We start from the raw sequence: 14921 nt of genomic DNA on the forward strand, positions 1-14921 counted from the left end.
GGCACAAAGCGTTCTGCTCAGGATGACACATGAGACTACCCTAATTCACCTTCCAACCTCTAATTTTGCCCAATCTCAACCTACAGCGCCACCCCAGCCGTGTTCACTGTGCGCCCTGGTCGTCCGTGCAGACGCCCCCTCATCGCTTCTTGTTTCCCTCAAAAGCTAAGTGGTAGAGATCGAGACTAAAGATAGAGTGAAGCAAGATCCACAAGAGATTGCTTAAAAGATAACAAAGTGTAGCATGTCACAGAATTATGTAGTTTATTCTTCAAAACTTTGATCACAGAACAACCCAAAAAAAGCATGAAATTAGATCCTGCAGACACACACACCATGACGTCATGCTGCAGCCCAGGAGCTGGATGCAGTCAGTGTCAACTGTGAGGAATCATGTAAAATATTCATCCATGTGGCGCATGGCTTAATAATGTATTATCCCTCAATTTAGCACCAAGAGCTTTGCTGTGCTCCACTCCGACGGCCAACAGCACTTGAGGTCCGATCACTCGTGAAAGATCCACTGCTTTCAAATGTTCCAACACCATCACAAATTCAGATTAAAGTGGCGGCAGCTTTCGGGAAGCAGCAAACCCAATGCGTCCATCTCAAAATATTGTTGAATTGGCGTCGTAAAAACTCTGAAGAGAGAAGTCCTTGTATGTTTGGGAGATGGAGCAGGAAGCAGATTTTAAAAGAAAGTGTTGTCATTTTTTTTTCACTTGTTCATTCCCGGTTAAAAAATGGAAGGGTAACGCAATAAATGGAAAGATCACCATTTTGTAGAAATTGTAAAATAAAATCAAGTAAAATAGAAGTATAACTCGATTGGCTGCTTCTCAAATTGATCTCTTCATTCTGAGGCAGCCAGGTGCCGACGTGACCCTGTCAGGCAGCAGACCGAGACTGATGGGATATATGAGGGGCTTTTGTACTGCTGCCGCTGCCGCATCTCCATATTTATAACTAGACTCCATCCATCCCATAATCCCCATGTAGTGAGCTCCATGCCGAAGAGGGCACATACAGTATATGGCCTACATAAAGGCACACACACACACTGTCACTATAGCTCACTCACTCTTTCCATTTCGCTCTCTCACCTGCTCAGGTGACATGTGTAATCTCTCCTTTCCCTTCTTGAAAACACACAAACACACACACACTTATGCACTCGCAATTGTGCACATGCTTGTTCGGTGCACACATGTGAGGGATTAAGTGTGAGCGATTGAGTTGTCGGGAGCCACAGGGTGGTCCGATTCAAAGCCAGAGTCAGACTCCAATCTGACTCGAGGGGGAAAGGGCTGCATTGTGTTCTGTCACCACCCTGAACTTTCATTGTGTGTGTGTGGGGGTTTGTGTGTGTGTCTCAGCTGACGGCCACATTCAGACTCACCCGTGACCTTTGATGGAGGGAGGAAAAGAGGGATATGTCAGAAAAGGAGAGAAGCTTCAAAGAAAAAATGCTTTGCTGTTCATTTTTGCTTTCGAGTCGCTGTTTGTGCCACATGGGGTTTTACCTCAGCCAACATGTATAAGGGTTTGACCGTGTGACTGTGTTTCATCACCGTCCTGTAATAGATGTTTCCACACTGTTATCAGACTGGTGTTTCAGTGGATGTTATACTTTTCAGACTGTTTCTCTTTTTAGGTGAACAGCAGCTACAAAGCCAACGAGAAATGACAAGTATAGGCTTGAAGTTGTGAGAAGTTGTCAGCTGTATAGGTTGGTGTAAGATTAAGTACGTCTGTGAATATTCATACAGATCCTCATTTATTATTTCCCAGAGGAGAAGTAGTGCAAGTTGCACTGGTAACAATGAACTGGGGAGGATTTGGACACATGCAGTTAACTGTTACGTCTCATAACACTGACAGCAGGATTATCCATCTGTCACTGACACATCATTGGCTCTTGTGTTGCTCACTAAAACCAAGACTTCCAGAAGTAAAAAAAGTAAGAATGGAAGAAAATTATTCTTTATATCTGATAATATATATTTGCAATGGAAATTCTCCAAATCCTCAGATCTGTCCCTTAACACAATCCTGTCTCTGGCCTCCCCTGGAAGTTCCTTCAACATCACAGCTCAGCTTGTGCTCTGTCAGCTGTATAATAATATTTATAATAATAAGTGTGTATTTTAATCTCCTGACTTACCACCAGTGAAGGTGTAGAAACATCTGAAAGAAGACCAAGTGAAATAGGAGACATCTGTCTTAAAAGGTTTCATAATAAGGAGTGTGAATACTTAAGTTTTTTTTTAGGTCTTTCCTTTTTATTAAATTCACTATCTCTAAAATTCAGTTTTCACTGTGTCCATTTGGGAGTAGAATGATGACGAATAAAAACAGTTTTAAGGCTACAAGAGAATAACAAGTGAAAAAGGCGAAGGGGTCTGATCATCACCTGCAGTGATTTGAAACCTGATCTTTCTTCTTGCCTATAAGCCGCCAGTGACCACGCTCCACTGACCCGAGCTGATGACCCACTACGCTTTGTGGTTTAAAATATTCTCCACCCATCCTCTTTCCTTCCTCTTAACATTCCTTCTCCTGCATCATTTAAACCTCCACCTTTAACACTCACCCCTTCTTCTTATTCTACAGCAACTGACTTAAGAACCGTGTGACATTAGTCTCGACCCGTTATGGAATGCACACAAATACACACTGTGACATGTAAACACACTTTATACCCACAGGCAAGAAGTTATCTATGATACGTATGCAATGTGAGCATAAAACCTTTCTTGATACCTCACGGAAAAAAACTTGTGTGTATCAATGCCAATTATACAGCAGTGATATGTTAACAGAGTGTGCATATCTAATATTTACTGTTAGAATTACACAAATCAGTGTAAATAAATATTTATTACCTGACATGCCCTTTCTAGAATAAATGGAGATCACCTCCAAAAACATTCATGCTCCTGCCCTTTCCATCAACTCTCAACATAGACAACACTAGACTACACCGGTTAGACAATGTTATTCCCTCTAGATCTGCATCTGTATGCACAATCATGTGTTCTCCAGGGGCAGGTTCTCCCAGGGCACATGGCCACACAGACAGATGGATACAGTCACATCTATAATCAGAGTCTCTGTTTCATATTACCCTTATGTCTTTATAATGAATCTCTCATACAGGAAGATCGTGTAAATTCTTAAGAGTCCAGGATATTCAATTTTATTAGAAATGACTTGAGAGACACAAGTCTTTTTACAAGTTTAATCTAAATTGTGCAATTCAAAGAGTTTCTATACATTGTAAGTTTGTATTGATATGGTGACCTTTTGTGCAGTGCATCATTCTACTTAGTGGGAGCACATGTGGAAAACACATCATCATAATTATGGGTGTACAGACATAGTCAGTATCCTTCTCAGAAGTCATGCAGAACTTATATTTTACAAAAGTACAGTATGTACAGGGAAACACAGAAATGATTGAAAGTATTTGACAACATGAAAACCAGTCCAGGGAAAGATGTGGCAGCCATACAATTACATTTGGACTGTATTATACATATATACATCACCTATAAAAAACTAGTCATGTAGTTGTTTTTAATTTGGAAACCAAGAGGGATGTACTGGTTCACATTTAGTGATTAGATGTTGTTCTACAGTAATTATAAAATCACAATTACTTAGATCATAACCTGGAATTGTCAAACCTGGTTGTAGGTATAGGACAAGTATAGGACAGTACAGGTGGAGATTTTCAGTAATGCACACTTGATTTCTAAATTATGGTGAAGTTTTATAGTCAATAATAAAAATTGTTTTTAGACACAAGTAGTCATGACATCATTAAGACACCACTATACCAAAAATGGTGATGCCCTTATCGAGGCACTGGGCTGAACATTTTTTTTGGGAAATTATCCTAGGTTTATGATATACTTGACCATATTACCTTGGCAAATAAGACTCTAGAATATTGGCTTATTTCCTTTACCTACCTCGCTATATCAAAAGGTGTGCCCCAGGGTTCAATACTAGGACCACTACCTTTCTAAGTATATCATCTAAGTTTTAAATTTTAACATTTTTACAGACAAATCTAGTTATTTAAAGCATGAACTGAAAATAATTAAGTCTCTCCTTTAAGGAGTAAATCCTTTTTCTCCCTTTACGAAAAGGAAAGACTTGATTTCTGCAATTTGTTTATGGTGATTTGCTCCTTATAAATACACCTGACCAGTGCCTAAAGACGTTGGGTACTATATAACAATGTGTTTCGTTTATAGCTGACTGGGAAACCCTCTTACACAACTGTTCTGCTGCTGCTAAGTGGCCATATCCTTATTTCCACACACTTTTGCATTTGTTCTCTGGGGACCAACATTCTACAAATGTTGGTCCCCAGGGTTAGAATAAAATTAGGAAAAAGAGCTTTTAAATATGCTGCTCCTTATGAACCTGAAAATATCTGAGCTCATTATTATCAGCAGGATTTTAATCAATTTCAAAGGACTGAAAAAAAAATTAACATTTTACATAATTGTACCTGTTATGGCTGGAATTTTCTCCTTAATGTAGGTTTGCATTTTAATTGGATATTGTGTCTGGGGTGTGTAACAGTTGTATTTGTCTCCTTTTATTGATTGTCGGTCTTTTAACCATGTCACTCTTTAAAAAGAGATCTCAGTTAGAATGATTAAATGAGAGATATGATAAAAATCTTCAAAAAGTGTAAATTCAGAGAGGTTTGCACAGAGTAAGAAGCAGAAGACGACTGTGAAGAGAAAAGCTGCCAGTAGTGTCTCATAGGAGAAGAGGAAAACCGAGAAGGAGAGCAGATGTGATAATAATTTCAGGGAAAAAAACAGTAATGAGACTGGATAACAGCATTACATGCACATTAATGGGGCAAGAAATGGGAGGGACAAGGAAATGTGGGTAAGTCATGTGAGGAAACATCTGAGGACTAAAATGATGGCGGGAGAGATGCAGTCGGGGGGGAGAGACAAAACGCCAGAAATGGGGAAAGAAGACAGCCCATATTGTTTGATGTGGAAGAGCTGCGGGACAGATAATTCCCTTACTAATTCAAGTGTGTTAGACAGAAGTAGACAAAGAGAGAGAGAGACAGAGACAGAGAAAAGACAAGTGTCTCAATTGAAGAAGCTGATGAGCGGCTGGAGGAAGAGTCCCACAGTTCCCAGCACACACACTGTGACAAAAACCCACAGGAAGATCCTGTCGATGACCATGGCAACATACTTCCAGTCGTCCTCCACCTGGGGACGGGAAAGAAAATAATTTAGATGTGGAAAAACAAAATATCTAGGAAACACAAATTCATTTTAACAACACTGATCTCTCTCTACTTTTAAAGACTCCTAGCAACCTTTGGTGACGAGTGGTTGTGTTCAAAAAGAATCTGAAACCTACATGCATTTGGCTAATGTTAGACTCTGCACAGCATGTGTGTGCGTATAAACACAGTCAGGTGTGGACAATGGGATCAAGGCTACACTGACCATAATGCCATTGTGCCCCTATAGAGGAGGCTATTCTTCATGCCCCCCCCCCCCCCCCCCCCCAAAAAAAGATCCCAGCTTTGCTCAGAAAAGATGGAGCTGAGAGAACAAACATATCAGCACCATCCAGAGCGCACAGGAGGCACAGACAAAGCCCCACGTCCGCAACAAACAAGCAGCTTTACTCTCCCTTTATAGCTTCGTCTAAATGGTTTCTGCAACATTTACTGAGGCTAGGTAGAAATTCACCCACTGAGATAACACACACACACAGGTTGTGTGTGTATGCATGTGCGCTGTGTGTATTGTGCTGACACAATCTATTCACAGTATTCTAAAGGGTAAAGGTCTCTACAAGGCATTATAGGGTTAAGATTGAATTAGATTCATGATTTAAATTGGACCAAGATAACGCTATAAAGATATATATATATATTTGATGGTTCTCTGGTTTTGCCTTGGCCAGAAGTTTCCAAGTCTTCTGCTTGTGTCTCCTTGATAATAATACTCTACACTAGTAGAGGCAGAGAAATTACCAGTTTTATTCCTCACATTCTTCTTCCTTGTCACAGACCTAGCGCCTGCTTTACACACAATGCAAATCCACTGCCAACAACTTGGTCGTCCCAGGTGCAGTATGATATTTGTAGCCCCGAGCCAAAGAGTGAACTACAGAGGTCTGCTAAGCTCACGCCTTTTTAACTGCACACCCCTCAGGGTTTTCTTCATTTTCAATCCCGTATTATTTCGAGCCAACTGATGCTGACTCAGGTGAAGTCATTTCAAGCAAAATATCAGATTTCTCACTGCTAGCCACATCAAACAGCTTCTTCACATAAGCAGTAGTGCTCCTCCTCCGGAGGTACTAAACAGACAGTTTCCCTTTAAAGGTTAACTTTCATCAACTTTTATCATTCCCAAAATGAATAGAAAACAATAATTTAGCAGAAAACACCACAGACAATAAAACTTAATGCTAGCTTACGCACCTCTTTGGCTTTGTTGCGAGTTCTCATGTTCTCTGCGATGTACTTCACGCTCTCGATGGCCTGCTTGATCTCTGGCGACATCACGGAGAAGGCAACCACAGCGTTGACGGGTGACGAGACATTCAGGGGCCTGGGCAGCTTGGGCAACTCGGACTCCTGGGGTCCTTGGGTTTGGGGTGGCTGGGGAGGAGGAGGAGGAGGGGTCTTTGGGGGAGGGACAGGAGTCGGTACCTCCTTGCCTCTGTATGGGCATCTCCTGTTGATATCCCGGTTCATGTCGCGGTGCTCCACGCAGTTCATGGAGCCACCTGCTGAGGAGGTCCCTCCTCCAACCGTGCCACCATCCAGAGGTGGTAAGGCGACACCCCCAGTGATACCTCCAACAATTATACTTCCTGAGCCACTTCCTATACTGTTTTTTCTCTTCTTTCTCCCCCCACTGGTGCCTCCTCGTCCTCCTCCTCCTGTCCCCGCTGTAGCCGGGGAGGAGCAGCCCTGGTCGATAGGCCGCCTCATCAGCATCACCCTGGGCAGCACCCCGAGGAACACAGCCCTCACCCACTCTGGCATCGTGTGAGTCATGGGGGTGCGGTAGTGGACGTTCAGGACAAAGACGGTGATAACGATGCTGAGCGTCACGAAAATCATGGTGAAGAGGAGGTACTCGCCGATCAGTGGGATGACGAGTGAGGTGGAAGGGATGGTCTCGGTGATGACCAGCAGGAACACAGTGAGGGAGAGGAGGACAGAGATGCAGAGGGTGACCTTCTCGCCACAGTCAGACGGGAGGTAGAAGACCAGCACTGTGAGGAAGGAGATGAGGAGGCAGGGGATGATGAGGTTGATGGTGTAGAAGAGCGGCAGGCGGCGGATGTAGAAGGAGTAGGTGATGTCCGGGTAGATCTCCTCGCAGCAGTTATACTTGATGTCATGCTTGTATCCTGGTGCGTCGATGATCTCCCACTCTCCGCTTTCCCAGAAATCCTTCAGATTCACCTGAAGAGAAATGGGAAACGTTATTTTTAGGTCTCAAGGTTGCTGCTTACGAAACCTTACGAAACCTTACTTAAAGATTAGGAGATGTCGATTCTTCTCCAAGACGACGACATTATCACATAAAAAAGTGACTTTTAAAGCTTGAGAGTGAAATTTTCGTGCTAATATTTTTGAAATTGCAAAGCTGTCATGAAAGATAAAATACTAATTCCATAAAACAGCGAAATGCTGCTTAGTAACAACTACTAATGGTCAGGATTTCTCCCCAGTGATCAGACTGACCTTTGAGCCAATGAGCACCAGGTCGATTTTGGCCTTGTCGTAGGTCCAGGAGCCGAACTTCATGGAGCAGTTCTGGTAGTCAAAGGGAAAGTAGGTGATGTCCATGGGGCACGAGGATTTAAAAATAGCCGGAGGAATCCAAGTGATGGTGCCATCAAACTTCAGCAGGGCCTTGGTTTTGTCTTCCACCAGGAAATCGCCCACAGCACTGTGAGAGACGTAAAGGTCATTTCACTTTAAGGCCGTTACAACATTTAGCTGAAAATGTCAGATGATGCTGAGCAAACATAAATATCATTACCATGTAGAAAGAGATATGAACAACTTCTTAATATAGAGTACCTCTGATGGATGATGTAATTTTAAAGTTTATTGGCCAAAAAGATGGAAAAGTGACACACATTCGAACTTTGTCATTTATATTTTCTCAGATAATGAATTTCAGGAACAGAAAACAAATCTATTGCTGAAAAAGCTTATAAAGCTGTCTATCTTTCCGCCTCTTTGTTATTTTCTTCTCATCATGAATAGAAACTCACTTGTTGTACAAAACAATATCCGGCCTCCAGAGTTTATTGGAAGGAACTCGTATGAACTCAATTCCATCGTATTCAACAGGGAGCCATTTCAGTTTGTAGTCGTTCCACACCTGCAAGAAAAAAAACATCTAAGTTACCGTGTACAAATAATATGGCAGACATCACATACATGTAGAAGGAACCTGAACTCACATGTCTCAGCCAGAGATTGGTTTCCATAATCTGATTCACCTCATCCTGTTAAGACACAAAAGACGAATTACTCATCAGAGTGAAACGTAGATGAATGGATGATCCATATCTGTGTTATTTTTTGTTTATAGACATCAGACCCTCACCACTTTGACCAGTTGAGAAATGGAGACCTCAAACTCCACTGTGACTGGATCCGATACATTCTCCACCGGCCGGATGAATTGGTTGTACCTCCGGAACAACCTCCGAAACAATCGGTCTTCTCCTTTAAATGAATAGCAGCCTGATGAAAAAGAGAGGAGGCAGAAGTGGAGAAAGAGGAGAATGAGCAAATATAATTAAATAAAGCCTCGGTAAGATAAATAAAAAAATAAAAAAATTATGTCATTTTACATTTATCGTGTTAAATTGTGGGCATTGAGAAATCCTGCGAGAAACTACAAGGAAACTGAACCTCAACATTATTAAAAGTTCAGACCCTCAAAACAATTTAACATTAGAGTCTCTAAAACTAAATATTACAGATTATTTTTATGCTTTAATAAAGGGTCAGTTGAGATAAAATGTGTTACTAGTTCATTGGATATTTTGTTCTACGTATCTTTCATATTGTAGCTGCAATAACACACACAGATTTGTACAGCTATTCTTATTGGGACAGCCAAACCAAAACCTTATCCCTTACTATAGCTATAACTAATAAATGCCTGACCCTAACCTTAACCTAACCACAGTTCACACCTTAACTCTAACCTTAACCAAGCGCTCAGAAATTATGTTTGTCTCATTAGAGTCTGGCTTTTGTCCCTACAAGGTCTACCGGTAAGGACAAGGTCAGTGTTATTGTTGAAAAAGGGTCTTAAAGAGGCAACAAAAATGAGTACACACACAAACACGTTAAATCAAAAAATGGCTTCAGCAGAATCACAAAAAAATGCGATATTTGTATATTTAGCTGCGCAGATAGTTTTGTTTTGAGAGAAATTATCCTTGGAGAAAATAGACCCTAAACTTGGCTTGAGTGACAAAATGGAAAATTCAATGTTATTTATTTAGATTTAGGTGAAAGAGCCCTTTAACTGTTAAATCGATGTTGTTTCTCTATGATGGCTGCGAGAAATCAGAGTGTTCTGAGAGGAGATACAGCTGCATGTTTACAAAATGAGGGCAACGCCTGAAAGCTTTTATCATATCTCCAAAGACAAAGTGCTCAAAGTCAAATATGAAGCATCGCAGAGTGTGCGTCTGCACGAGTCTGTTTGCCCTTTGTGAGGCACAACTGAAGGTTATATTGTGGAAAACTGCAACTGGTAACACTGAGGCCTGACCTGGCATATAGACCCACGCCTGTCCAAGCAGAAAATTTCGCCTCACCTGGGACGGCACACAGTCACACCATCAGCACAACCTCAGAAATACTGTCAGTGGCTTCAATGGTGGCTCCAGATCCTCACGTTTCTTCTGGTCAACTAAACACCGGCCACCAACAGAGTTTAGATATTTGCATGTAAATATTGACAGTCTGTCCTCCTGCATGTCCTTGGATGGTGAACACGTTCAGACAACCAACAACAAATGAAAAAATCCTCTTCCATCGTACTGTAGCTTTCAAGTCAAGAAGTGACCCACACATTACTCAACGCACACATTACTCAACGCAGTCCCAAACCATCAGACTTGCACTTAGCGAGCCACGTGAACCATTTCAGAGCTGGAGGAGAATGTGAGTTACCAAAGGGCCAAAGGGTGCATAACCCATATCCACACAAATAGCCAAGTACACTGAAAAGGTTTGTATCCTTGACAACAAATGAATAAAACATGGACCTTTAATGGCAACTTTCCTTCTGTGCGAGTCAGTTTATCTCACTACAAACCAGGAGCATGTTAAACTGATGTATCCTGTCAACTTACTCTTCATCCTCAGGCTATCCTCTCTGAATAAGTCATGTCTCATCACTGACGCAGGAACAACTGGAATGCTGTGTAGGTTACATATCTTTCATTGCAAACAATAGAGGTAAAGCAACTGATCAATATATGAACTGAAAATCCATTCATCCACGATCCATTACACTCATGCTTTGGCGGCTGCGGTGGGAGCTCCAGCCATACTGAGCTAATCTAGAATGGCTTGAGCGCAAGAATGCAGCTAAGTGGACAGGAGTTGTTTTATATAGAGATGTAGAGATTTTAAAATGAGAATATATGTGGTCATTCAGTTGGGACCGTCTGTACTGAAAGTGTACATATATATATTTGTTATTATCTTTGTTCATATGGTCATACTGCAGTTCTTCTATTTATTGCTGTTGGGAGTACACTCAGGTGAATATCACAGCATCACAGTCTGTCCAATTTCTCATATTGGGAGACGTACCAAGGCTGAGGAAAAAATAATTGAACTGTATCCCTTGTTGATTTATTTGGGAACTATCTAAATCATAAGCATGTCCAATGTTATAACCAATGTTAGAGCCAAATAATTTCACATTTAACACTGCGAAATCAGATTTTAAACCAATTTTAATTTTTAATCTCAGAAGATGGGGGAAGACTAATTTTACAAAGCTAAAAATTCTCGTCTCAGCTTTTATATAATCACAACATCTGGTGCAACAACAAACACACACTGCAATATTTCATTATTCGTAAAGGTCATAATGAAAACAGGATGCTGCAGCTACATTTAAAAGTATGCAAGGACTATTTTCTCATTAATTATTCTCATTTATTACACTTACTCCCCGAAACTCAGAGTTAGTCTCACTTAATATCAGGTTCAGATTGAGCACACAATGCAGACCAGTGGAAGCAGAAGCCATTAAAGTCCAATGAGATATAATCAGGTTGCACAGATTTATTTTTCCAATGTTTATTACTGTTGCTCCAAACATTTTCAGCAGAATCAGTCTGATTAGTCTGATCAGGATCTCCACTCTGAGGAACTGTCACCAAAGATATCTGTGGTGGTAAATCAAGGGGTGGGTCTGGTGACACTGCTCCCAGCTGAAATCTGATTGGCCACTGATCTGCCCCTGTTCTGTCACTAGTATTTTTTTATAAACCAGCCACTTACAAACAATCCTAACCATAAACATAACATTTCGTTAAAAATTTTCTAGGCTTTTCTGAAGACAACAATGTGCATGAACAAAGAAATGTTTTACATATATATATATATATATATATATATATATATATATATATACAGTAATGATGTGTGGTTTTGCTCAAAGCTATAGAGTCAACAGGAAAGAAGGAATTACATAAATTTGAGTCTTACTGAATCACAAATGGATGTTGGACATACACAGGAATTAGTCCCTCTGTGTGAATTGCAGATTTCTTAATGGGTCCTGATTTGGAAAATCCTTGATCCGCCACTAAAGATCAGAAGAAAAACCCGAATTGATTTTATAAGCTGACTCACTTTTACAAAACAAAACTAGAAACAAGAAGTTCAATGATGAAAAATAAAACCCATCACATCCAGCTCCAGTACTCTATATGGCTAAAAAGTTGCATTATACTATTGTGGTTTCTAAACTCTTCAGAAGTTTTCTGAGGTCATTGGCAGAGGCGAGCCGAGTCTTACAGCTTAATGAAAAGGCCTCTCTCCAGAGACACTTGTGTAATTTCAGCTCTTGGTACCTGCCGTAAAACTGCCCGCTGCTCCCTGAGTCGCTGCACTGTCAGAACCTTTTTTAAGTCTCTAATTGGGCGAGGGGAAACCAGGGCAATTAAAACGAGTCAATTAATTGGACCTTTTGTTCAGTGTAACAAAAAAAAAGTATTTTCTATCTTCGCCTGTTGGCACAGTCACTCCCTTGATTCCCTCCTTTATTCTGCCATTGAAGATCTTAACTAGACTTAATTTAAAGCAAGTTAATTATGACCTTTGCTCTTTCACCTCAATTGACGCTGCATGTGAATTTTCATCGTGTCTCTCTCCCTGGTATTTAAAGTAAGGATTTAATTTTTTGTGTCACAGAGTGCATTTATGAGGAAGCATGTGGAAGAAACAGGCAGCGATAAAACAATTATGATTAAAAGTGATTTATGGAGATCAATCTTCCATTATGAAAATATATACAGAAAATACACGCTTCTGAGTTCAAATCCAGAGCCCGTGTAATTTGACATGATCCAGCTGTGGAGTTACAACATAATCGGTTCATAAAGGTTCAAACTCAAGCTCATTTCTGAGCCTACAGTCATGGTAGCTTTGATCTAAATGCTCATGTCAGCATGCTAACATGCTTTCAAATGACAATACTAATATGTGGATGTTCAGCTGGTATATGTTCACCATCTTGTATCAAACCATTCAAAAATGTAATTAAATAAAACTTTATTTCTATAACACTTGCCTAAACAAGGTTATTAAGGAACGGGAATTGGAAAAAACAAAACACAGGCAAAACTAAAATAAGAAATATAACATACAATATAAAAAACTAACAACATCCAATGAAATTAGTTAAAAATCTGGCATTAAACAGACTTCCCCATAAAAACATGTTTTAAGCAATGATTTCAAAACAGGTACTGGCAAGTGCTGGCAAGTCTTATCTACTCAAGCAAGGAAGATAAAAGCCTCGGAGCCCTGATAGCAAACATTTGGTCTTTCATACCAGCCTTATTTACCAGGCCCTCTTTAAGAAGGGCCAGAGGTGACTGTATCTGCTCAGGAGACTGAGGTCTCATGGAGTGCAGGGGGAGCTCTCGAAGACTTTTTATGACTCTCTGGTGGCATCTGCCATCTTCTTTGGAATAGTCTGCCGGGGCAGCAGCATTTCAACTGCTGACAGGAAGAGACTGGACCGACTTATTAGGAGGGCCAGCTCCGTGCTGGGATACCCTGCTTGACCCGGTGGAGGTGGTGGGACAGAGGAGGTTGATGGAGAAGCTGTCTTCTCTCATGGACAACCAGTCCCACCCCCTGCAGGACACCATCACAGCACTGGGCAGCTCCTTCAGCAACAGACTGGTCTGCCCTACGTGTCTGAAGGAGATGTATCGCAGGTGGTTCCTTCCTGCAGCATTAAGACTGCACAACCAGCTCTGCTCCTAGTAAAACTACATCCACCACCACTTTGGATTGTCAATTTAATATTGTCAACTGTGCAATAATCACTATGCTATACTTATTTGTAAAAAAATATTTTGTGCAATATAAACCGTTATGTGCAATCCATTTACTGTACATATTCTGAACCATAATATATTTGTTAACACTGTGTATACCAGTTTCACATTTATATATTTTTCTATATATTATTGTATATATCTATTTCTCTATATTCCTTTCCCCAAGTAGTGCATGCTACTTACTGTATCTGGTGTCTTCTGCTGCTGTAACATTAGGGGACTTATAAAGGACTTCTTACCTTATCTTATTTGACAGATTTGTCAGCTTTGGTTACCAGCCTTTGTTACCAACCTTGGTTACCAACCTTAGTTATCAGCCTTAGTTATCAGCTTTGGTTACCAGCCTTGACTAATGAACTACTAAGATTAGCTCTGTAATAAAACCGGGGGCCGGAACGTTTGGAACTATAAAAGTTATTAATAGAATCTTAAATTAGTAAAGCGGAGGGTGCGAGTTTTACACAAATTAAAATGTAGACCAGATGATGGCAATAGGTTTGTGAGAGGATCAGGGCATCAGTGATTTGGACACCACCACTTCCATACCTGGCGAAGTCACAACTCTCAAGTCCAGATAAAACACACAGAAATCATCAACAAAAAGTGTCTTGTCTTTTAACAGCTTCTTCAACTCAAGCTTTATAAAGTTGTTCACCATCGTACACAAAACTGTCGTTTCAGTTTGTCTTTGAGAACACATACTCATGTGAGATCAGCTTGACAGTCTTGTTGCATCAAAGCAGACATGCACACTTTCATGATGCGCTAACAAAGTGACAATCCTCTGTTCTGAAGCGGGCGAAGTCAAGCCAGGCAGTCATGCGTTTCACCCTCAAATAGCCACATTGATTAAGCATTAGCAAGCCAAACAGCGGGCCTATCTCTCGGTGGCTACAGGAGCCTAAAGCTGCCGAAAGACCCACGGCCTGTGAGAAGCTCTTTGATCAGGCATGTGCTTAACAGGATGAGCCTGGGAGCGAGTGGTGGACACTCCGAAGGAACTAATTACGTTCCAATAATACACTGCTGACAGTGAGTGTGAGTGCATGTAGAAGAGATACAAAGAGAGAGTGGTGAGAACAGATAGGAGGAGAGAAGTGGAGAGGGGAGAACAAGCAGAGAAGATGGTGTGTCTTTGCTCTCCAGGGTTTTTGATGGCCTGACCGTGACATGCTGAGTGACGCACGAGAGGATCCAGGGTGATTACTGCCTCTGCTGCGACTCTCCCATGAAGCATACGGTGTATTAACGATGTTTTCAAGTAT

At 41.0% G+C, this 14921-nt stretch overlaps 1 protein-coding gene across 3 annotated transcripts; it reads right to left on the minus strand.

Annotated features, from left to right (window-relative positions):
• Positions 1-5132: 5132 nt before the first annotated feature.
• On the minus strand, positions 5133-8780 carry LOC133011782 (neuronal acetylcholine receptor subunit alpha-3-like). 3 transcript variants are annotated; one of them, XM_061079679.1, is made up of 7 exons: positions 8646-8777; positions 8500-8544; positions 8308-8417; positions 7769-7976; positions 6883-7486; positions 6491-6798; positions 5133-5258 (listed from the first exon to the last, which is right to left on the minus strand). In XM_061079679.1, exons 2-7 carry the CDS (start codon positions 8524-8526, stop codon positions 5133-5135), a joined length of 1383 nt encoding a protein of 460 aa, XP_060935662.1. In that variant the 5' UTR covers positions 8527-8544; positions 8646-8777. The 3 variants fall into 3 exon arrangements, with proteins under 3 accessions (XP_060935662.1, XP_060935663.1, XP_060935661.1); XM_061079680.1 differs by having other exon boundaries at positions 6491-6646; positions 6824-7486; XM_061079678.1 differs by having other exon boundaries at positions 6491-7486; positions 8646-8780.
• Positions 8781-14921: the final 6141 nt, after the last annotated feature.

This window comes from Limanda limanda, chromosome 10 (assembly GCF_963576545.1).
Source record: "Limanda limanda chromosome 10, fLimLim1.1, whole genome shotgun sequence".
NCBI lineage: Eukaryota > Metazoa > Chordata > Actinopteri > Pleuronectiformes > Pleuronectidae > Limanda > Limanda limanda.